Here is a 23,438-nt window from a genome sequence, read left to right as displayed (position 1 = left end):
GTGGAGTTTGCACATTCTCCCCGTGTTTGCATGGGTTTACTCCGGGTACTCCGGTTTCCTCCCACAGTCCAAAGATGTGCGGGTTAGGTTGATTGACTATGATAAATTGACCCTTAGTGTTAGGGGGATTAAATACGTGGGGTTACAGGGATAGGGTGGGATATGTGTTGGTGTTGGTGTAGGGGTTACGGGGATCGGGTGGGATATGTGGCGGTGCAGGCTCGATGGGCCGAAATGGCCTCTATCTGCACTGTGGGGTTTCTGTGTGATTCTGTGTGATATGGCCCCTCAAGCCTGCTCTGATAAGATCATGGCTGACCTTTGACCTCAACTCCACTTTCCTGCCCGATCCCCCTATCCCTTAATTCCCCCAGCATCCAAAAATCAATCTATCTCAGCCTTGAATATACTGAACGACTGAGCATCCACAGCCCATTGGGGTAGAGAATTCCCAAGATTCACCACCCTCTGAGTGAAGAAATTCCTCATCTCAGTCTTAAAAGGCTGGCCCCTTATCCTGAGACTATGGCCCCTAGTTCTAGACTCTTCAGCCAGGGGAAACAATCTCTCAGCATCTATGATGTCAATCCCCCTCAGAATCCTTAATGTTTCAATTAGATCACCTCTCATTCTTCTAAACTCCAGAGTATAGGCCCAATCTCTCCTCATAGGACAACCCCCTCATCCCAGGAATCAATCTATAGGCCAGAATTGGAAGATCGCAGAGATCTCGGAGGAAGTTACAGAGATGGGAAGGGGCAAGGCCATGGAGGGATTTAAAAATTAGGATGAGAATTTTAAAATTGAGGTGTTGCTGGACCAGGAGCCAAGGTAGGTCAGCGAGCATAGGGGTGATGGGTGAACATAACCTGGTGCGAGTTAGGATACGGGCAGCAGAGTTTTTGGATGAGCTCAAGTTTATGGGGGGTGGAAGATGGAAGGCCAGCCAGGAGAGCTTTGGAATAGTCCAGTCTAGAGGTAACAAAGACATGGATGAGGGTTTCAGCAGCAAATGAGCTGAGGCAGGGGCAGTCAGGCGATGTTACGGAGGTGGAAGTATGCGGTCTTGGTGATGGCGCAGATATGTGGTCGGAGGCTCGTCTCGAGGTCAAATATGACACCAAGGTTGATAACCGTCTGGGTCAGCCTCAGACAGTTGCCAGGGAGAGGGATGGAGTCGGTCGCTAGGGAATGGAGTTTGTGGCGGGGACCGAAGATAATGGGCTAGAATTTCCCAGGGCCGTGGAGGCGTGTGAGGTGTTGAAATCGGGGGGCGCGAACCCATCCCGCCCCCAAACTGCCTCCATGCCCGTTTCCCAGGAGGCGGGTACCCGACCTGTGCTGGGAGCCGCCTCCCCGAGGCGGGAAGGGGATTAGTGCCAATTAACTGCCTGTTAACAGGTAGTTAACAGGCAGTTTTTGGCCTAATCCCTATTTTTAGCTCCAAACCACGCCAAGTTAGCGAGGCGGACTGTCGGGCTGAAGGACTTGGAGGGTTCGAGATGTCCAGTGTTCAGGTGAGTGATGTGTGCATGAGTGCAGAGGTAAGTGTTTAAATAAGTTTTACTTACCTTTACTTACTAATGCAGGCTGCCTTCCTTCAGGTCTCGGGAGTCCTTCATCTCACCGGCACAGAAAGCAGAATGGCCGCGAGCTGTCAAAATCAGCAGCTTTCTGCTTTCTGATCTGGAAAGATTTCTAAATCAGCCTGAGAGGAAGGAATTAACTTGAGTACAGATTGTCAGTGTTTGACAGCTTCAAAGAGCTGTCAAATGCTGATATTTCATCTGTCAAAAGCTCTTGACAGATGAAATGTCAATCTGTGACGTCACCTGTTGCCGGGTAGCCCTTAATTGGCCAGCTGAGCCTGCTGGGCGGGCTCAACAAAGTCAATCAAGTGAAAATCAAGTGGGTTGGCCACAACTCGATGGAGGCGGGACTACAACCCCAAAAGTGGGAGTCCCGCCTCCTCCTCGCCTCCATTCATAAAATCCAGCCCCATGGCTTCGGTCTTCCCAATATTTAGTTGGAGCAAATTTCTGCTCATCCAGTACTGGATGCTGGACAAGCAGTCTGATAATTTAGAGACAGTGGCGGGGTCGAGAGAAGTGGTGGTGAGGTAGCGCTGCGTGTCGTCAGCGTACATGTGGAACCTGACGCTGTGTTTTCGGATGATATCGCCGAGGGGCAGCAATAGGAGGAGGCCAAATAGATCCTTGGGGACACCAGAGGTAACGGTCTGGGAGCGGGAAGAGAAGTGATTGCAGGTGATTCTCTGGCTACGACTGGATAGATAAGCATGGAACCAGGCAAGGACAGGCCCACCCAGCTGGACGATGGAGTAGAGGTGTTGGAGGAAGATGGTGTGGTCAACCGTGTCAGAGGCTGCAGACCGGTCGAGAAAGGCCTTTTTGATTACTTTTTGTACCTGACTCTGACATTTTAATGACCTGTGTACATGGACCCCTAAATCTCTTTGGACCTCCACTGTTCCTAGCTTTTCACATTTAAATAATAGAAACATAGAAGATGGGAGCAGGAGTAGGCCATTCGGCCCCTCGAGCCTGCTCCGCCATTCAATGCAATCATGGCTCATCATCCAAATTCAGTACCCTGTTCCTGCCTTCTCTCCATATCTCTTGATCCCTTTAGCCTTAAGAAATATATCCAACTCCTTCTTGAATATATTTAATAATGTATTGGCCTCTACTGCCTTCTGTGGTAGAGAATTCCACAGGTTCACCACTCTCTAGGTGAAGAAATTCCCCCTCATTTCTGTCCTAAATGGCCTACCCCTTATCCTTAGACTGTGACCCCTGGTTCTGGACTCCCCGACCCTCGGGAACATCCTTCCTGCATCTAATCTGTCCAGTCCTGTCAGAATTTTATGTTTCAATGAGACCCCCTCTCATTCTTTTAAACTCCAGCGAGTACGAGCCCAATCGACCCAATCTCTCCTGATACGTCATTCCTGCCATCCCAGGTATCAGCCTGGTGAATCTTCGCTGAACTCCTTCCATGGCAAGAACATCCTTCCTCAGATAAGGCAACCAAAACTGCACACAATACTCAAGGTGTGGTCTCACCAAGGCCCTGTACAACTGCAGCAAGACATCCTTGTTCTTGTACTCAAACCCTCTCGCTACGAAGGCCAACATGCCATTTGCCTTCTTAACCGCCTGCTGCACCTGCGTGCTTACCTTCAGCGACTGGTGCACAAGGACACCCAGGTCTTGTTGCACTTCCCCTTCTCCCAATCCATTGCCATTCAGATAATAATCTGCCTTCCTGTTTTTGCCACCAAAGTGGATAACCTCACATTTATCCACGTTATATTGCATCTGCCATGCTTTTGCCCAATCACCCAACCTGTCCAAATCATCCTGGAGTTTCTCGGCATCCTCCTCACAGCACACACGCCCACCCAGCTTTGTGTCGTCTGCAAATTTGGAGATATTACATCTAGTTCCCTTGTCTAGATCATTAATATATATTGTGAATAACTGGGGCCCAAGGACCGATCCCTGCGGTACCCCACTAGTCACTGCCTGCCACTCAGAAAAAGACCCGTTTATTCCAACTCTTTGCTTTCTATCTGCCAACCAGTTCTCTATCCAAGTCAGTACCTTGCCCTCAATCGCATGTGCCTTAACTTTACATGCTAATCTCTTATGCGGGACCTTATCGAAAGCCTTCTGAAAGTCCAAATACACCACATCCACTGGTTCTCCCTTATCTATTTTACTAGTTACATCCTCAAAAAATTCCAGTAGATTAGTCAAGCACGATTTACCTTTTGTAAATCCATGTTGACTTTGTCCGATCCTGTCACTGTTTTCCAAGTGCTCTGCTATGACATCTTTTATAATGGACTCTAGCATTTTCCCCACTACCGATGTCAGGCTTACCGGTCTGTAATTCCCCGTTTTCTCTCTACCACCTCTTTTGAATAGTGGGGTAACATTAGCTACCCTCCAATCCATGGGTACTGTTCCAGATTCCATCGAATGCTGGAAGATGATCAGCAAAGCATCAACTATTTCTAGGGCCACTTTCTTAAGTAACCTAGGATGTAGACTATCAGGCCCTGGGGATTTATCTGCCTTCAATCCCATCAATTTCCCTAACACCATTTCCGTACAAATACTGATTTCTTTCAGTTCCTCCCTTTCATCGGACCCTATGTTCCCCGACATCTCTGGGAGGTTATTTGTGTCCTCCTTTGTGAAGACAGAACCAAAATATGTATTTACTTGGTGATATACCTATCAATTCCTCCAATAAAAGGCGAAGAGTTACGAAGGTGACTAAAGGTTTTTATTGACTAAATAACAGAGCCCACTCTCGTGGGTGATCCGATCCAAGCAGGAGGAATACCAGCCAGTCGCTCACCTTTATACCTGGCCTGGTGGGTGGAGCCAAGGCGGAGTCGGCAGTGGTCATCCCAGGTATAGCAGTGTGGCAAGAGGCGACCTCGTACCGTGATACAATAGTGGTCAGTGATACAGTTATAACGAACAGTGGTGAACAGTGCTAACTACTAACAGTGATACAATAGTGAACGTGGTTTACCACATTCACCCCTTGTTTAGAATTAAGTCCGGCGGGGTGAAGTGTACTACCAATTCTGGTAGGTCAGTCTGTCCGGAGGCTTCGTAAGCCTCTCCGATCGCCGCAGCGGTGGTGTTGCCTTATCCGGTGCTGGTGCCTTATCCGGTGTTGATGCTGGTGTTTGCGTGGTCGGCGAGGGCTCGTGGGGTTCCGGCATGCCGTCTACCTGGACTGAGGTTGGGGGGGGTGGTGGCGGTGTTTCCGGATCGGCTGAGGGTGCGAGGTCTCGTAGGGAGACAGTGTCCTCCCGCCCGTCTGGGTACGCCACGTAGGCGTACTGGGGGTTGGCGTGCAGGAGGTTCACCCTCTCGACCAGGGGGTCCGTTTTATGGGTCCTCACGTGTTTCCGCAGCCAGACCGGCCCCGGGGCGGTCAGCCAGGTTGGTAGAGTGGTTCCCGTAGTCGACTTCCTGGGGAAAACGAACATTCGTTCATGGGGGGTGGTGTTAGTGGCCGTGCAAAGTAATGACCGGATGGAGTGCAGCGCTGTCGGGAGGACTTCTTGCCAGCGGGAGGTTGGGAGGCCCTTAGACTTTAAGGCTAAGAGGACGGCCTTCCATACCGTCGCGTTCTCTCTTTCCACCTGACCGTTACCTCTGGGGTTGTAGCTGGTGGTCCTGCTTGCTGCAATACCTCTCTCTAGGAGGAATTGCCGGAGTTCCTCGCTCATGAAGGAGGAGCCCCGGTCGCTGTGTATATAGTTCGGGAACCCGAACAAGGCGAAGAGGGCATTCAGGCACTTAATGACCGTGCTACTGGTCATGTCGGGGCAGGGGAAGGCAAAGGGGAAACGGGAGTACTCATCAACGATGTTGAGGAAGTACACATTACGGTCAGAGGACGGGAGGGGCCCCTTAAAGTCGATGCTCAGGCGCTCGAAGGGGCGGGTGGCCTTGATCAGGCTTGCTCGGTCCGGCCTATAGAAGTGCGGTTTGCACTCCGCACAGGTCTGGCAGTTCCTGGTCATGGTCCTGACCTCCTCGATGGAGTAGGTCAGGTTGCGGGCCTTAATGAAATGGTAGAGTCTGGTGACTCCGGGGTGGCAGAGCTGGTCGTGGAGGGTCTGAAGCCTATCGATATGCGCGCTGGCGCATGTCATTCGTGAAAGGGCATCAGGGGATTCGTTCAGCTTGCCTGGCCGGTACAAGATCTCATAATCGTAGGTGGAGAGCTCGATTCTCCATCTCAAAATCTTGTCATTCTTGATTTTGCCCTTCAGCTTGTTATTAAACATGAAAGCCACCGAACGCTGGTCGGTGAGGAGGGTAAATCGTTTGCCTGCCAGGTAGTGCCTCCAGCGCCGTACTGCCTCCACGATCGCCTGGGCCTCTTTCTCGACCGACGAATGTCGGATCTCGGGGCCCTGTAGGGTCCTTGAGAAGAAGGCCACTGGCCTCCCCTCCTGGTTTAGGGTGGCGGCTAAGGCGAAGTCGGATGCGTCGCTCTCCACCTGAAAGGGGATGGACTCGTCCACTGCGTGCATCGTGGCCTTGGCTATGTCTCCCTTAATGAGGGAGAAGGCCGCGCACGCCTCCTCCGTGAGGGGGAAGGAAGTGGCTTTCAGGAGGGGTCTGGCTTTGTCCGCGTAATTGGGTACCCATTGGGCATAGTAGGCGAAAAGCCCCAGGGTTCTCCTAAGTGCTTTAGGGCAGTGGGGGAGGGGTAGCTCCATGAGGGGGCGCATTCTTTCTGGGTCGGGGCCGATGATTCCGTTCTCCACTACGCAGCCGAGGATGGCAAGGCGCGTGGTGTTAAACACGCATTTCTCCTTATTGTAGGTGAGGTTCAGCCGTTGGGCCGTACGGAGGAATTTCTCCAGATTCGCGTCATGTTCCTGCCGGTCGCGGCCGCAGATAGTGACGTTATCTAGGTAGGGGAATGTAGCCTGCAGTTCGTTCTGGTCAACCATCTGGTCCATCTCCCTTTGGAAGACCGAGACCCCATTAGTGACACCGAAGGGGACCCTAAGGAAGTGGTATAGGCGCCCATTCGCCTCGAAGGCGGTATACTGGCGGTCCTCAGGGTGGATAGGGAGTTGGTGGTAGGCCGACTTCAGGTCGATGGTCGAGAATACTTTATACTGTGCAATCTGATTGACCATGTCAGATATGCGGGGGAGGGGGTATGCGTCCAGCTGGGTATATCTGTTTATGGTCTGGCTGTAGTCGATGACCAGGCGGTTTTTATCGCCGGTCTTTACGACTACGACCTGGGCACGCCAGGGGCTGCTGCTCCCCTCGATAATGCCCTCTTTCAGGAGGCGCCGCACCTCAGAGCTAATGAAGGCTCTGTCCCCGGCGCTATACCGCCTGCTTTTGGTAGCGACGGGTTTGCAGTCAGGGGTAAGGTTAGCAAACAGAGAGGGTGGCGGGACCTTGAGGGTGGAGAGGCTGCAGGTGTTACGCGGTGGGCGGTTTAACGTTTGCTGGTTGTTGACTGTGAGTGGGGGGAGGGGTCCACCGTATGCTAGGGTTACGCTTTGGAGGTGGGATTGGAAGTCCAGCCCTAGTAGGACGGCAGCGCAGAGATGGGGGAGGACGAGGAGTTTAAAGTTTTTATACTCCGTGCCCTTAACCGACAGGGTCACGACACAGTAGCCGCTGATGTCCGTGGCGTGGGACCTCGATGCCATCGAGATTCGGCTGCGCGTTGGTAGGACAGAGAGGGAGTAGTGGCTCACCGTGTCTGGGTGGATGAAGCTCTCCGTGCTTCCGCTGTCGAACAGGCAGGTCGTGGCGTGGCCGTTCACTTTGATGTCCATCATTGACTTGGACAGATGGTGCGGGCGGGCTTGGTCCAGGGTGACGGAAGCTAGTGTGTAGCCGAGCGAGTCGTTGTCATCTGCGGGCGAGGCGGTCGGGCGTGGTGAGTAAAATGGCGTCTCCCACGAGGTAGGGCCCCATGAGGCACTATTGGGGTCGGTTGCCTTAATCAAAGATGGCCGCCCCCATGACTCATGTGTGGGGATGCTGGCCTCAGTTGCCCTAAACAAAGATGGCCGCCCCCATGACTCATGTGTGGGGATGCTGGCCTCAGTTGCCCTAAACGAAGATGGCCGCCCCCATAGTTCGCATGCGGCACTGCTGGCCTCTGAGGATCCGCTCCTGCAGGCCTTGGAGAAGTGGCCTTTCTTCAGGCAGGTTTTACATATGGAGTTCTTGGCTGGGCAGCGCGACCTCGGGTGCTTCTCCTGGCCACAAAAAAAACAGCCGGCGGCCCGATCGCGGATGCCCGATGTCGGGGCCGGTGCCGGGGGTGGCGGGGCCGGTCGGGTCCGGGACGCCGACGCAGAGGTAGGTCCCGGGGGCGGCGCTGGGAAGGGTGCTGTGGTAGGGGTCGGGCCCGAGTCCCAGGGTCGCGAGCAGTACCTGGTGAATGCTTCCTGATCTTGGTGGGCCACTTCCAGGGAGATAGCGAGGGCTTCAGCTTTTTCCATGCTGAGGTCTTTAGCTTCCAGCAGTCTTTGCCGTGAGTACTCGGACCGTAGGCCTTTCAGGAATGCGTCGCGGATATTATCTTCAGTATTTTCGGCTGCCGACACCGATTTAAACTCACAGAGCCCACTCTCGTGGGTGATCCGATCCAAGCAGACCAGCCAGTGTTTAAAGTCTGCGGCTGAGTTTGCTGCTCGTGGGTTCAGGTCCAGGTACGGCGGTCTGAGGGCTCGCAGCCAAGCTGGCTGGTGTGGCTGTGCTCCTGGGAGCTGCGCTGGTGGCTCCTCCGCCGGTTGTGACTCGTTGTTGGACATCATTAAATTTAGTCAATAAAATTGATATACCTATCAATTCCTCCAATAAAAGGCGAAGAGTTACGAAGGTGACTAAAGGTTTTTATTGACTAAATAACAGAGCCCACTCTCGTGGGTGATCCGATCCAAGCAGGAGGAATACCAGCCAGTCGCTCACCTTTATACCTGGCCTGGTGGGTGGAGCCAAGGCGGAGTCGGCAGTGGTCATCCCAGGTATAGCAGTGTGGCAAGAGGCGACCTCGTACCGTGATACAATAGTGGTCAGTGATACAGTTATAACGAACAGTGGTGAACAGTGCTAACTACTAACAGTGATACAATAGTGAACGTGGTTTACCACACTTGGTCTGCCATTTCTTTGTTCCCCATTATAAATTCCCCTGATTCTGACTGCAAGGGACCTACGCTTGACTTCACCAATCTTTTTCTCTTCACATATCTATAAAAGCTTTTACAGTCAGTTTTTATGTTCCCTGCAAGCTTACTCTCATATTCTATTTTCCCTTTCTTAATTAATCCCTTTGTCCTCCTTTGTTGAATCCTAAACTGCTCCCAATCCTCAGGTTTACTGCTTTTTCTGGCCAATTTATATGTCCTCTCCTTGGATCTTATGCTATCCCTAATTTCCCTCGTTAGCCACGGTTCAGTCACCTTTTTTGTTTTATTTTTATGCCAAACTGGGATGAACAAATTCTTTAGTTCATCCATGCGGTCTTTGAATGTTTGCCATTGCCTATCCACCGTCAACCCTTTGAGTGACATTCCCCAATCAATACTACCCAACTCGCGCCTCAGACCATCGTAGTTTCCTTTATTTAAATTTAGTACCAGTCTCTGAGTCGACTACTTCATTCTCCATCTTAATGAAGAATTCGATCATATTATGATCGCTCCGACCCAAGGGGTCTCGTACAACAAGATTGCTAATTAATCCTTTCTCGTTACATAATACCCAGTCTAAGATGGCCTGATCTCTGGTTGGTTCCTCGACATATTGGTCCAGGAAACCATCCCGTAAACACTCCAGGAATTCCTCCTCCACAGTATTGTTACTAATTTGGCTAGCCCAATCTATATGTAGATTAAAGTCACCCATGATGACTGCTGTGCCCTTATTGCACGCTTCTCTAATTTCCCTTTTAATGCCGTCCCCAACCTCCGCATTACTGTTTGGAGGTTTATCTACCACTCCCACTAACGTTTTCTGCCCCTTGGTATTTCTCGGTTCTATCCATACAGATTCCACATCATCAGAGCTAATATCTTTCCTTACAATTGTGTTAATCCCTTCTTTAGCCAGCAATGCTACCCCACCTCCCTTTCCTTTTTGCCTATCTTTCCTGAATATTGAATACCCCTGGATGTTGAGTTCCCAGCCTTGGCCACCCTGGAGCCATGTTTCCGTAATCCCAATCAAATCATATTTGTTTACCTCTATTTGCGCAGCTAATTCATCCACCTTATTAAGAATGCTCCTCGCATTAAGACACAAAGCCTTCAGGCTTGTTTTTTTAACGCTCTTACACCTATTAGAATTATTATTTACTGTGGCCATGTTTGATTTAAACCGTTGATTTCTCTGACTGCCACTTTTGTTTTTCTCCTCCCTATCTTTTGCTTTTATCCTTGTTTCCCTTTCATCTGTCCCCTTGCTGAGGTTCCCAACCCCCTGCCATTTTAGTTTAAACCCTCCCCCAGAGCACTAGCAAACACTCCCCCTAGGACATCGGTGCCGGCCCTGCCCAGGTGCAAACCATCCGGTTTGAACTGGTCCCACCTCCCCCAGAACCAGTTCCAATGTCCCAGGAATTTGAATCCCTCCCGCTTGCACCATTCCTCTCGCCACATATTCATCTGAAATGTCTTTCTATTTCTACTCTGACTAGGACGTGGCACTGGTAGCAATCCTGAGATTACTACCTTTGAGGTCCTATTTTTTAATTTACCTCCTAACTCCCTATATTCCGCTTTTAGGACCTCATCCCGCTTTTTACCTATATCATTGGTACCTATATGTACCACGACAACTGGCTGTTCACCCTCCCCTTCCAAGATGTTCTGCAGCCGCTCTGAGACATCCTTGACCCTTGCACCAGGGAGGCAACACACCATCCTGGAGTCTCGTTTGCGGCCGCAGAAACGCCTATCTATTCCCCTTACAATAGACTCCCCTATTACTATAGCTCTCCCCCTCTTTTTCCTCCCGTCCTGTGTAGCAGAGCCACCCCTGGTGCCAGGAAGTTGGCTGCTGCTGCCTTCCTCGGGTAAGCCACCCTCCCCCAACAGTACTCAAAGTGGTGTATCTGTTTGAGAGGGGGATGTCCACAGGGGACCCCTGCACTACCTGCCTGTGCCTAGTACTCTGTCTGTTGGTCACCCATTCCCTTTCTGCCTGTCCAACCGATCAAACGTGCTATTCACGACCTCCTCAGCCTCGCGAATGGTCCAGTATGAATCCAATCGCAGCTCCAGCGCCGCAATGCGGTCTGCCAGTAGCTGCAGCTGGACACACTTCCTGCATACATAGTTGTCAGGGACACAGGAAGTGTCCCTGAGTTCCCACATAGCGCAGGAGGAGCATACAACAGGGCCGGGCTCTCCTGCCATGACGTACCCTTTAATTAATTGCAATTAAATTAAATCAAATCAATCGCACCAATTACACTACCGTTAAATAGTATATTTAAGGGCCCTGGTTTATAAACAGTCCCCACTACACCACAGAGACTTTAGAAACTATAAACCACAGAGTTAAAGTTTATAAAGAGAGAAATACTCACCAACCAATCACTTTCCTGCTTTCTGGTGACGTCACACTTCGGTTACTTTTTACTTCTTTCCCTCTGAGATTGGAGATTGGTACGATGTGAGGCCTACCTGGTCTCTTGGAGCCTTTTGTACTGCCGCCGCTCCGCAATTCCCGCCGAGATTTCGCCCGCTGACGCTCTGAGGCCTACCTGGTCTCTGAGCTATCCTTTTTTGGTCCAAAATGGATGACCTCACACTTGCCTGTGTTGACCCCCAATAGTTCTGTTAATTATTTGCTGCAAGAAGTTTGCCCAGCTTGTTCATAGTAATTGACATTTGTATAAAGGAGGAGCGTTTTCGCACCCATTGACAAGAAGCTATTTAGTTCCCCTTTGACCTGTATCAGGGTCCTTTCAGTACTCTTCAGTGCCTTCTGTGTTGAGATTACTCAACTATTTATCTAATTTATTCAGTTTAAATTCAATTACAATGGTCCATTTACTGAAAGTCCTGTTTTAAGGTAAATTTTGATTAAAGAATGGGGGAGCACTTTAAATTTTGGGGATGATATGAATTTTAATCCTTTGTTTATAAACCCAAGCAACTTACTGGCAGATTTTATTTTTTGATTGATGTAAAGAGATATTTTAATATTTATCAGGCAATGCTAACTTGTTTAAATGTGGGTATGAGTATGCAAAAATAAAACTGACCATAAAACAGAAATTGTTTGCTTTTGCAGCTTTCTAAAGTCAACACACATTGTAATTTTAATTATCAAATGCAGTATTTGGCAGTATTTTTTTAATTAGATATTCTGAGTCAGGATTTGAATGCAAATATTTGTTGTAACCAGACTTGAACTTGCTGCTTTCTGTTTCATCAAACTACCAGCAATGCATGATCAATTGAATCTTGAAGCAGTCATATTTCTGATACAGTGGCGGTGAATTTCCATGGAGGTTCTCCCAATGATCTACTTTAATTTCAGCAGAGGAGCCGTAGTAACGTTGGAAAACCACTGTTTTTCCATTTTTCCAGGGTTTCTACGGCTCTTCTGCCGAAGTTACAGGGGACGTTTTGTTGTGGCAGACCACATTTTCATTATAAAAGGGTTCCATGGCATATAAATACTTACATAAATATTTCAGGGCTCATTTAAAATTGTAATCAAGTTTCATGTCAGTAAAAATGTAATTAGGCCGGGTTTACGAATATCTCTGCAATTATTTGTGTTTTATTCCTTTCAGCTCCAGGTTTTGTTCAGCCAAGTTTACCAAATGGCTATCCTAGGTACCCATCATTTGGAGATGGCTCTTCTCATCCTTCAACGCGACATCCATCAGTGGGCAGTGCACGTCTGCCCTCCGTTGATGAAGAGTCAACACACCCTCTATTAGTATCAGAGGAACAAGTAAGAAAAATGTGACATTTTATCCTGAAATAATTTTGTAGTTAAGTTGTAAAAAGGAAAGGTTTGTATTCCTTCTGGTGCATGTAACCAGGAGATAGATTTTATTTCGTGACAAGCATTACTGCACTTGCGAAAGCAGTGTTGCCTTTATCTAATACAATAGCTGGAAATCTGAAATAACAACAGAAAATGCTGGAAATACTCAGCAGGCCAGGCAGCATCCGCGGAGAGAGAAACAGAGTTAACGTTTCAGGTCTGGGACCCTTCTCATAGAATCATAGAAAGTTACAGCACGGAAGGAGGCCATTTCGGCCCATCATGTCCGCGCCGGCCAACAAAGAGCTATCCAGCCAAATCCCACTTCCCAGCTCTTGGTCCGTAGCCCTGCAGGCTAGAGCATCCCAAGTGCACATCCAAGTACTTTTTAAATGTGGTTAGGGTTCCTGCCTCTACCACCCTTTCAGGCAGTGAGTTCCAGACCCCCACAACCCTTTGGGTGAAGAAATTTCCCCTCAAATCCCCTCTAAACCTTCCCCCAATTACTTTAAATCTGTGGCCCCTGGTTTTTGACCCCTCTGCTAAGGGAAACAGGTCCTTTCTATCCACTTTATCTAGGCCCCTCATAATTTTATACACCTCAATAAGGTCTCCCCTCAGCCTCCTCTGTTCCAAGGAAAACAGACCCAGCCTATCCAGTCTTTCCACATAGCTAAGATTCTCTACTCCCGACAACATCCTTGTAAATCTCCTCTGTACCCTCTCTAGTGCAATCACATCTTTCCTGTAATGTGGTGACCAGAACTGCACGCAATACTCTAGCTGAGGCCTAACTAGTGTTTTATACAGTTGAAGCATAACCCCCCCTGCTCTTGTATTCTATGCCACGGCTAATAAAGGCAAGCATTCCCTATGCTGCCTTAACCACCATATCTACTTGGCCTGCTATCTTCAGGGATCTGTGGACATGCACTCCAAGGTCCCTTTGTTCCTCTAACCTACCCAGTGTCCTACCATTTAATGTGTATTCCCTTTCCTTGTTAGCCCTCCCCAAATGCATTACCTCACACTTCTCCGGATTGAATTCTATTTGCCACTGTTCTGCCCACCTGACCAATTTATTGATATCTTCCTGCAGTCTACAGCTTCCTTCTTCAGTATCAACCACACAGCCGATTTTAGTATCATCTACAAACTTCTTAATCATGCCCCCTATATTCAAGTCAAGATCTTTGATATATACCACAAAGCAAGGGACCTAGTACTGAGCCCTGCAGAACCCCACTGGAAACAGCCTTCCAGTCACAAAAACATCCATCAACCATTACCCTCTCTTTCCTGTCTCCGAGCCAGTTTTGAATCCAACTTGACACTTTGCCCTGAATCTCATGGGCTTTTAACTTCGTAACCAGTTTGCCATTTGGAACCTTATCAAAAGCCTTGCTAAAGTCCATATACACTACATCAAACGCACTACCCTCATCTACCCTCCTTGTTAACGCCTCAAAAAATTCAATCAAGTTTGTCAGACACGACCTTCCTTAACAAATCCGTGCTGACTATCCTTGATTAATCCATGTCTTTCTAAATGAAGATTTATCCTGTCCTTCAGAATTCTTTCCAATAATTTTCCCACCACCGAGGTTAGGCTGACTGGCCTGTACTTACTCGGTCTATCCTTTTCTCCCTTCTTAAACAAGGGTACCACATTAACAGTCCTCCAGTCCTCCGGCACCACACCTGAAGCCAGAGAGGATTGAAAAATAATGGTCAGGGCCTCTGCTATTTCCTCTTTTGCTTCGCTTAACAGCCTGGGATACATTTCATCCGGGCCTGGGGATTTATCCACTTTTAAAGCTGCTAAACCCCTTAATACTTACACTCTCACTCTCTTTATTTCATCTAATATTTCACACTCCTCCCCCCCGATAGCAATCTCTGCTTCGCCCCGCTCCTTTCTGAAAACAGACGCAAAGTATTCATTAAGAACCCTACCGACGTCTCCTGCCTCCACACACAGATTACCCTCATGATCTCTAATAGGCCCTACCCTTTCTTTAGTTATCCTCTTACTCTTAATATATTTATAAAACATCTTTGGGTTTCCTTAATTTTACTTGCCAAGAATTTTTCATGCTCTCTCTTTGCTTTCCTAATATTTTTAATTGCACCCCTGCACTTTCTGTACTCCTCTAAAGATTCTGGAGTATTTAGCCCTTGGTATCTGTCATACACCTCCCTTTTTTTTCTTTATCCTACCCTGTTTGTCTCTAGACAGCCAGGAGGCTCTAGATTTGTTAGTCCCACCTTTTTTCTTTAAGGGCACATGTTTGGTCTGAACCCTCCGGATAAGATCCAAGGAGAGGACATATAAATTGGCCAGAAAAAGCAGTAAACCTGAGGATTGGGAGCAGTTTAGGATTCAACAAAGGAGGACAAAGGTATTAATTAAGAAGGGGGAAATAGAATATGAGAGTACGGTTGCAGGGAACATAAAAACTGACTGTAAAAGCTTTTATAGATATGTGAAGAGAAAAAGATTGGTGAAGTCAAGCGTAGGTCCCTTGCAGTCAGAATCAGGGGAATTTATAATGGGGAACAAAGAAATGGCAGACCAAGTAAATACATATTTTGGTTCTGTCTTCACAAAGGAGGACACAAATAACCTCCCAGAGATGTCGGGAACATAGGGTCTAATGAAAGGGAGGAACTGAAAGAAATCAGTATTTGTAGGGAAATGGTGTTAAGGAAATTGATGGGATTGAAGGCCGATAAATCCCCAGGGCCTGATAATCTACATCCGAGGGTACTTAACGAAGTGGCCCTAGAAATAGTAGATGCATTGCTGATCATCTTCCAACATTCGATGGAATCTGGAACAGTACCCATGGATTGGAGGGTAGCTAATGTTACCCCACTATTCAAAAAAGGTGGTAGAGAGAAAACGGGGAATTACAGACCGGTAAGCCTGACATCGGTAGTGGGGAAAATGCTAGAGTCCATTATAAAAGATGTCATAGCAGAGCACTTGGAAAACAGTGACAGGATCGGACAAAGTCAACATGGATTTACAAAAGGTAAATCGTGCTTGACTAATCTACTGGAATTTTTTGAGGATGTAACTGGTAAAATAGGTAAGGGAGAACCAGTGGATGTGGTGTATTTGGACTTTCAGAAGGCTTTCGATAAGGCCCCGCATAAGAGATTAGCGTGTAAAGTTAAGGCACATGGGATTGGGGGCAAGGTACTGACTTGGATAGAGAACTGGTTGGCAGACAGAAAGCAAAGAGTTGGAATAAACGGGTCTTTTTCCGAGTGGCAGGCAGTGACTACTGGGGTACTGCAGGGATCGGTCCTTGGACCCCAGCTATTCACAATCTATATTAATGATCTAGACAAGGGAACTAGATGTAATATCTCCAAATTTGCAGATGACACAAAGCTGGGTGGGCGTGTGTGCTGTGAGGAGGATGCCGAGAAACTCCAGGATGATTTGGACAGGTTGGGTGATTGGGCAGAAGCATGGCAGATGCAATATAACGTGGATAAATGTGAGGTTATCCACTTTGGTAGCAAAAACAGGAAGGCAGATTATTATCTGAATGGCAATAGATTGGGAGAAGGGGAAGTGCAACAAGACCTGGGTGTCCTTGTGCACCAGTCGCTGAAGGTAAGCATGCAGGTGCAGCAGGCGGTTAAGAAGGCAAATGGTATGTTGGCCTTCGTAGCGAGAGGGTTTGAGTACAGGAACAAGGATGTCTTGCTGCAGTTGTACAGGGCCTTGGTGAGACCACACCTTGAGTATTGTGTGCAGTTTTGGTCGCCTTATCTGAGGAAGGATGTTCTTGCCATGGAAGGAGTTCAGCGAAGATTCACCAGGCTGATACCTGGGATGGCAGGAATGACGTATCAGGAGAGATTGGGTCGATTGGGCTTGTACTCGCTGGAGTTTAGAAGAATGAGAGGGGATCTCATCGAAACTTATAAAATTCTAACGGGACTAGACAGACTAGATGCAGGAAGGATGTTCCCGATGGTGGGGGAGTCCAGAACCAGGGGTCACAGTCTAAGGATAAGGGGTAAGCCATTTAGGACAGAAATGAGGGGGAATTTCTTCACCCAGAGAGTGGTGAACCTGTGGAATTCTCTACCACAAAAGGCAGTAGAGGCCAATTCATTAAATATATTGAAGAAGGAGTTGGATATATTTCTCAAGGCTAAAGGGATCAAGGGGTATGGGGAGAAAGCAGGGACCGGGTACTGAATTTGGATGATCAGCCATGATCTCATTGAATGGCGGAGCAGGCTCGAGGGGCCGAATGGCCTACTCCGGCTCCTATCTTCTATGTTTCTATGGATCTCCTCCTTGAGTGCCTCCCACTGCTCTGACACTGATTTACCTTCAAGTAGCTGTTTCCAGTCCACTATGGTTAAATCCCCTCTGAGCTTAGCAAAATCTGCTTTTCCCAATTTAGAATTTTTATTCCTGGTCTATCCTTGTCCTTTTCCATAACTACCTTAAATCTAAAAGAGTTATGGTCACTAGCACCAAAATGCCCCCCCACTGATACGCCTTCTACCTGCCCAGCTTCATTCCTGAAAACTAAGTCCAGAACTGCCCCCTCCCTTGTTGGGCTTGCTACATACTGGCTAAAAAAGTTCTCCTGGATGCATTTTAGGAATTCTGCACCCTCTATACCCTTCACACTAATTTTATCCCAGTTAATATTGGGGTCGTTGAAATCCCCTACTATTACTGCCCTATAGTTTTTGCACTTCTCAGAAATTTGTCTACATATTTGTTCTTCTATCTCCCTCTCGCTGTTTGGGGGTCTGTGGTACACTCCCAGCAGTGCGATCGCCCCTCTTTTGTTTTTCAATTCGACCCATATGGCCTCATTTTATGATCCCTCCAACATATCGCCAGGGACCCGGGTTCGAATCCAACCTCGGGCGACTGTCTGTGTGGAGTTTGCACATTCTCCCCGTGTTTGCGTGGATTTTCTCCGGGTGCTCCGGTTTCCTCCCACAGTCCAAAGATGTGCGGGTTAGGTTGATTGGCTATGATAAATTGACCCTTAGTGTTAGGGGGATTAAATGCGTGGGGTTACAGGGATAGGGTGGGATATGTGTTGGTGTGGGGGTTACGGGGATCGGGTGGGATATGTGTCAGTGCAGGCTCGATGGGCTGAAATGGCCTCTATCTGCACTGTGGGGTTTCTGTGATTCTGTGATATCATGCCTCCTCACAGCTGTAATAGTTTCTTTAATCAATACCGCAACTCCCCTCCCTTTTTACCTCCCTCTCTATCCCGTCTGAAAATTTTGTAACCAGGAATGTTGAGCTGCCATACCTGCCCTCTTTCAGCCATGTCTCTGTAATAGCTATAATATCACAGTCCCAAGTATCTACCTGTGCCCTCAGCTCATCTGCCTTGTTCACTGGACTCCTTGCATTGAAGTATATACCATTTAGTAAAGGCAAACAACCTCCTTGACTACTATCTAGCCCTTTATTCCTCTGTCCTTCCAATTTACTTTCTATGTTTTTGTTTTCCAATTCCAGTTTTTCTTCCCTCCCTTTTGACTCTATACTTCAGTTCCCATCTTCCTGCCAAGCTAGTTTAAACCCTCCCCAACAACACTAGCAAACCCTCCCGCGAGGATATTGGTCCCGTTCCTGTTGAGGTGCAACTGTAGAGGTCCCACCTCCCCCAGAAACGGTTCCAATTCCTCAGGAATCTAAAGCCCTCCCTCCTACACCATCTCTCCAGCCACGCATTCATCTGCTCTATCTTCCTATTTCTGAACTCACTAGCACGTGGCACTGGTTACTACCTTTGAGGTCCTGCTTTTTAACCTCTTTCCTAGCTCCCTAAACTCTTCCTGCAGGACCTCATCCCTCTTCCTACCTATGTCGTTGGTACCAATATGGACCACGACCTCTGGCTGTTCACCCTCCCCCCTCAGAATGCCCTGCAGCCGTTCAGTGACATCCTTGACCCTGGAACCAGGGAGGCAACATACCAACCTGGAGTCATATCTGCGGCCGCAGAAACGCCTGTCTGCTCCCCTAACTATTGAATCCCCTATCACTATTGCTCTCCCTCTCCTCTTCCCCCCACCGCCTGTGCAGCTGAGCCTTCCATGGTGCTGTGGACTTGGCTCTGGCTGCACTCCCCAGAAGAACCATCTCCCTCACCAGTACTCAGCACTGAATACTGGTTAGTGAGCAAGATGGGCTCAGGGAACTCCTGCACTACCTGCCTGGTCGTCCTCTTCTGTCTGATGGTCACCCATTCCCTCTCTGCCTGCACACTCTTAAGCTGCGGGGTGACCACCTCCTGAAATGTGCTATCCACGTAGCTCTCAGCCTCGTGGATGCACAGCAGTGACTGCAGCTGCCGCTCAAGCTCTGTAACCCAGTGCTCGAGCTGCTATAGCTGGCGACACTTCCCGCACATGTGGTCGTCCGGACCACGGGAGGTGTCCAGGACTTCCCACATGGCAGAGGATGTGCATTCCACGGGACTGAGCTGCCCTGCCATACCTCTAATTAACCTCTAATTTACTAACCTAGCTGGAATAAACTTAAAAACTTTAAGAAAGCCAAGTAAAAACACTTGCCAGATACTCACCAATCGGCTCCCTCCCCTTGTGCCGACTTCACTTTTGACTTCTGACGTCACTCTTTGAAAATTCTGCCTGTGCTGAGTTGGTACCGCTGCTGCTGCCTCTCCACTCTGCCGCCGCTGCTGCTGCTGTTCTGAAGAAGGGCCCCAGACCTGAAACATTAACTCTGTTTCTCGCTCCACGGATGCTGCCTGGCCTGCTGAGTATTTCCAGCATTTTCTGTTGTTATTTGTCTTTTTCTAACATTGTTGAAGGGAAAAAGTCAGGATATTAAAGATTCAACTTAACTCTTTAAAATACTATACATTGCAATTAAATTCTTTACATCTGCAGAACCTTTTAATGTAGAAAGCTCCTGAAAACAGGATATGCTCTCATACTTTGTGTTGAGAAAATATAATGGGCCGGAATTTGCGGTGGGTAATAACGGCAAACTAATGGCGTTCGCTGTTATTACCCCTTTGACATTGACTGCAACTTCAGGATTTAACACATGCAGATCCTAACGCGGAAATCCTGAAGTTGCAGTCAGCCATTCACTGCTCCGACACAGGCTGTGCTGTGGACCCCGCACCCCCATAGCCGGCAATCAGTGAAACTGACAAAAACTTGGGCTTTTCCGTGCTAGTATCGCTGTTAAATACCCCATTAAATGTTAGAACATTTTGGATTCAGTGTAACGGGAGTTTAATAGTGAATTGACTGCTAACAAATGTTATGGCCATGAAAAATTAATTTAAATTTTGTGGAGTGCCAAATTTATCCATTTTAATAAAAATTACAATTTTTAAGAAACTTCCAAAAGAATTTTTTTTAAAGTTTGTTCATCTTTATTTCAGGTTTACCTTTTCCCCATGTGAGAGCCCCAATTTTTGTTTTGTTCTCTAACATTTTTAAAAAGTGAGAATAAAAGGAACTTACTCACTTCCTGGTCTGTGAGAATTCTGCATTGTGATTGGCTGCTTAGGCAGCTTGTTGACGTCACAGCAGCTCGCACTAGGAATTCCCAATTAACTTACACTGATCTCAACTGAACGCTGGAAAAGCTGAACGTCTCGCCACAAAGTTCGCGAGATCTTTGTGGGAAGCTTACTTTGGGGCCAGCGGCGAACGTCTTTGCTTTGCTGCTGACCACAAATTATGGGCAATAATGTCTGAAAAACCATGACTCGTGAGTTAAGAAGACATTATTACTCTACTATTGGTGTGTTGATTTCTATTGCATGGGAAGCACTTTTAGATGGTTCTTTAAATAATGATGTCTTTACTTTTCACCTATTCACAGGTCCACACATATGTCAATACCTCTGGTGTACATGAAGAACTGAAAAACAGATCCACTGTGCAAACATCATTGGAACTCCGACCCTTAAATGGTGATGTCAACAGAGAACTAGGAGATCATTGCTGTTCTACGGAAGAGAGAAATCCCCAGGTCGTCTTTGAACCCGAAGGGGTTAAATTTGTTTTGGGACCAACTCCTGTGCAAATGCAGCTAATGGAAAAGGAGAGACAGGAAGCCCCTGGAAATGAGCAGACAAGTGCTGGCAGTGGCACTAATTGTACTGATTGGGACACTGGTTATGACAGCGATGAGCGCAAGGAAGCACCCTCTACTAACAAACTAGTGTATGAAAATATTAATGGCCTGTCGATCCCCATTGCCTCAGGAGGCAGACGGAGTAGACTAACGTCAAATAATAGTTCAGAGGCTCAGAATATCAACAATTCTGCTCAGAGAAGGACTGCGCTCTTGAATTACGAAAACTTGCCTTCTTTGCCTCCAGTGTGGGAAGTACGCAAACTAAGCAGAGATGAAGAAGATAGTTTGGGACCAAAGACGCCTTCTCAGAATGGTTATCACACTAACCTTGATCAAATGCACAACTATGTCAATACAGAAAATGTAACTGTTCAGCCTAACGTACACAAGGTTGATTTTTTACGACAACTGGATTGTTCTCCAAGTGTTTTTAATTTTGATATAAGACGACCAAGTCTAGAACATAGGCAGCTGAACTACATCCAGGTTGACTTGGAAGGTGGTAGTGATTCAGATAACCCACAGACTCCAAAAACACCCACTACTCCACTTCCACAAACTCCAACCAGGCGAACAGAATTATATACTATGATAGACATAGAAAAGACTGCTGCTATGTCAAACTTACAGAAAGCACTGCCAAGAGATGATGGAACAGCAAGAAAAACAAGGCATAATAGTACTGACCTGCCAATGTGAGCCGAGGAAGCGCTATTTTGTTTAGTTGCACCTTTGTTAAATAAAGAGACAAGGACTGAGCTCTCCTAAAATCTAACAAGTTATAATAGACTGAAATAAGGAAAAGTTATAGGAATATTGTATTTTGAGCCTTACATGCTATGTCAGTTTAAAGGGAATTCATGTAGAGCAGGAACTCCATAAGAGCACCCTTTTTTATTTTATCATTCTGTAGTTTAAACTTAGGTTTTAGAACACGATCACTTTTGCAGTGCTAATTCCATTCAACTGAATTGGAATTATATGCCGCTCCCTAGGACATTGACATTTATGCAAATATCTAAGTCTACTTTTATGCTGGCTTTTCTAGCATTTCTTACAGAATTTATATAGTATGTGTATTCTTTGCAGGCAAATGACATACCTAACTAAGTTTAATTTCTGCAGTTTCTATAGTGATTGGTGTGTGTGTGTTTTTCATTAGCATTAATTGATGCTGGTATGCAACTTGTATTTGTACTGAGATTTTGCCAACCAAAATCCAAGTATAAGCATGCATTAATCACTTTCACCAGACAACAGTGTAACATTGCTGAAGATATAATGCAGTTTACCCTTAATTTCAAAGGAATTTGTTGTCGGACATGATGTATGTGCCTTGCAGTCATTATGTTCAAAATACTTTGCTGTCAAAGCTGCTCCTTTTGCATGCAATAGTTCACTTTGTTTTACCAGTTTCATTCAGATCTTATTTGTTGAACGAACAGGTTGCAATCACATTCTGAAAATGAAACTGCAGTTTTCTCTAACTGTAAATTAGTATACTTTTGACATGATTAGTAACTGGTCATGTTAAACCTACAGTAGGTGTCACCGTGCCGTTTAATAATTGCAAAGAAAAATCACACAGACACTACAGTTATCAATTACTAGACTATAAAATACACTAAAAGATGAAAACTTACATCTAATGTTTCTTGGCTATTTTTGTATTGTACAATACTGTAAAATGTTCTAACATGCATTATAAAGTGATAGTCTTTCTTCCTGCATAAATATAGTGATTGTATAAAAGTAGTAAAATAGTTCTAAAATTATTTTTACATAGGACACAAAAAGGTAGTATAAACTCAAGAGTGGGGCACATCCATGCTTAATTTTGTTGTAAAATGGTTTTCATGTATTTTACCCCCTTTGGTGTTTTGAGTTGCAAACATTCCATGTTTTCTTGCATTGCTCTTTGTCATAACCGAGTATAGGATGTACTCCAAGCAAAAATTAGTATAGAAGTTGCCATGTTTTTTGTTTGCATTTCAGGTACTGATGTAGTTTGCCAAAATTGCTGGTTTTAAGGAATGCCCATATGTTTTATGTCTGAGGTTGTCAAATGTCAAAAGTGCCAATATCATAATACATTTTTTTTGTAGCATGAGAATTATGATTTTACAAACATTTATAATTGATGCTACAGTTACCTGGTTTACAAGAGTCCTCTAGTTTTGAAGTAAAACCAATTTTTTTAAACAAATCATTGTTCATGTATTTGGCAGCTGCCCAGAGATTCAAAGTGTTTAACAGCTCTTGAAGTTCCCTGCGGAATAAGCTGCATCACGAGAAATGAGCAATGTACTTAGCATTGTATGATTAATAAACTTTTTTGCTGAATAACAATTATCTCTGTGACATTGTAAGTATTCATTCCTAATGTGTGATGCCTGCACAGTGGATGTCGGAAAGCTTTGTTCTCAATGGTGGGGGGGTGCTGGCAACACAGTGGAGCCGTTGATTCCAATAGAATCATACAATCTTACAGCACAGGAGGCGATTCGGCCCATCATGCCTGTGCTGGCTCTTTGAAAGAGCAGTCATGCTTAGTCCCACATCCCTGCTTTTTGTCCGTAACCCTGTAAGCTCCTCATCCTCAAATATCTGTCCAATTCCCTTTTTAAATTATTTATGCAATCAGTTTCCACTATCTTTTCAGGTAGAGCATTCCAGATCCTGACGACTCTTGAGTGAAAACATTTCTCATCTCCCCTCTAGATCTTTTGCCAATGATTTTAAAT

The 23,438-nt window shown here is 46.7% G+C and overlaps 1 protein-coding gene across 3 annotated transcripts in view; it reads left to right on the top strand.

Annotated features, from left to right (window-relative positions):
- frs2a (fibroblast growth factor receptor substrate 2a) overlaps positions 1-23,046 on the top strand; it is a 121,509-nt gene extending 98,463 nt beyond the window's left edge. For all 3 annotated transcript variants that reach the window (XM_086009369.1, XM_086009367.1, XM_086009368.1), the window contains 2 exons: positions 12,358-12,521; positions 20,437-23,046. In XM_086009369.1, the coding sequence (XP_085865495.1) occupies positions 12,358-12,521; positions 20,437-21,393 (1,121 nt within the window). In that variant the 3' untranslated portion in view covers positions 21,394-23,046. The remainder of the gene's footprint in view (positions 1-12,357; positions 12,522-20,436) is intronic.
- The last annotated feature ends 392 nt before the right edge of the window (positions 23,047-23,438 follow it).

Source organism: Somniosus microcephalus, chromosome 16 (genome assembly GCF_052327205.1).
Source record: "Somniosus microcephalus isolate GS21.2 chromosome 16, FLI_Smic_1.0, whole genome shotgun sequence".
NCBI classification, from domain to species: Eukaryota; Metazoa; Chordata; class Chondrichthyes; order Squaliformes; family Somniosidae; genus Somniosus; species Somniosus microcephalus.
This window is presented reverse-complemented; position numbering and strand designations above follow the sequence as displayed.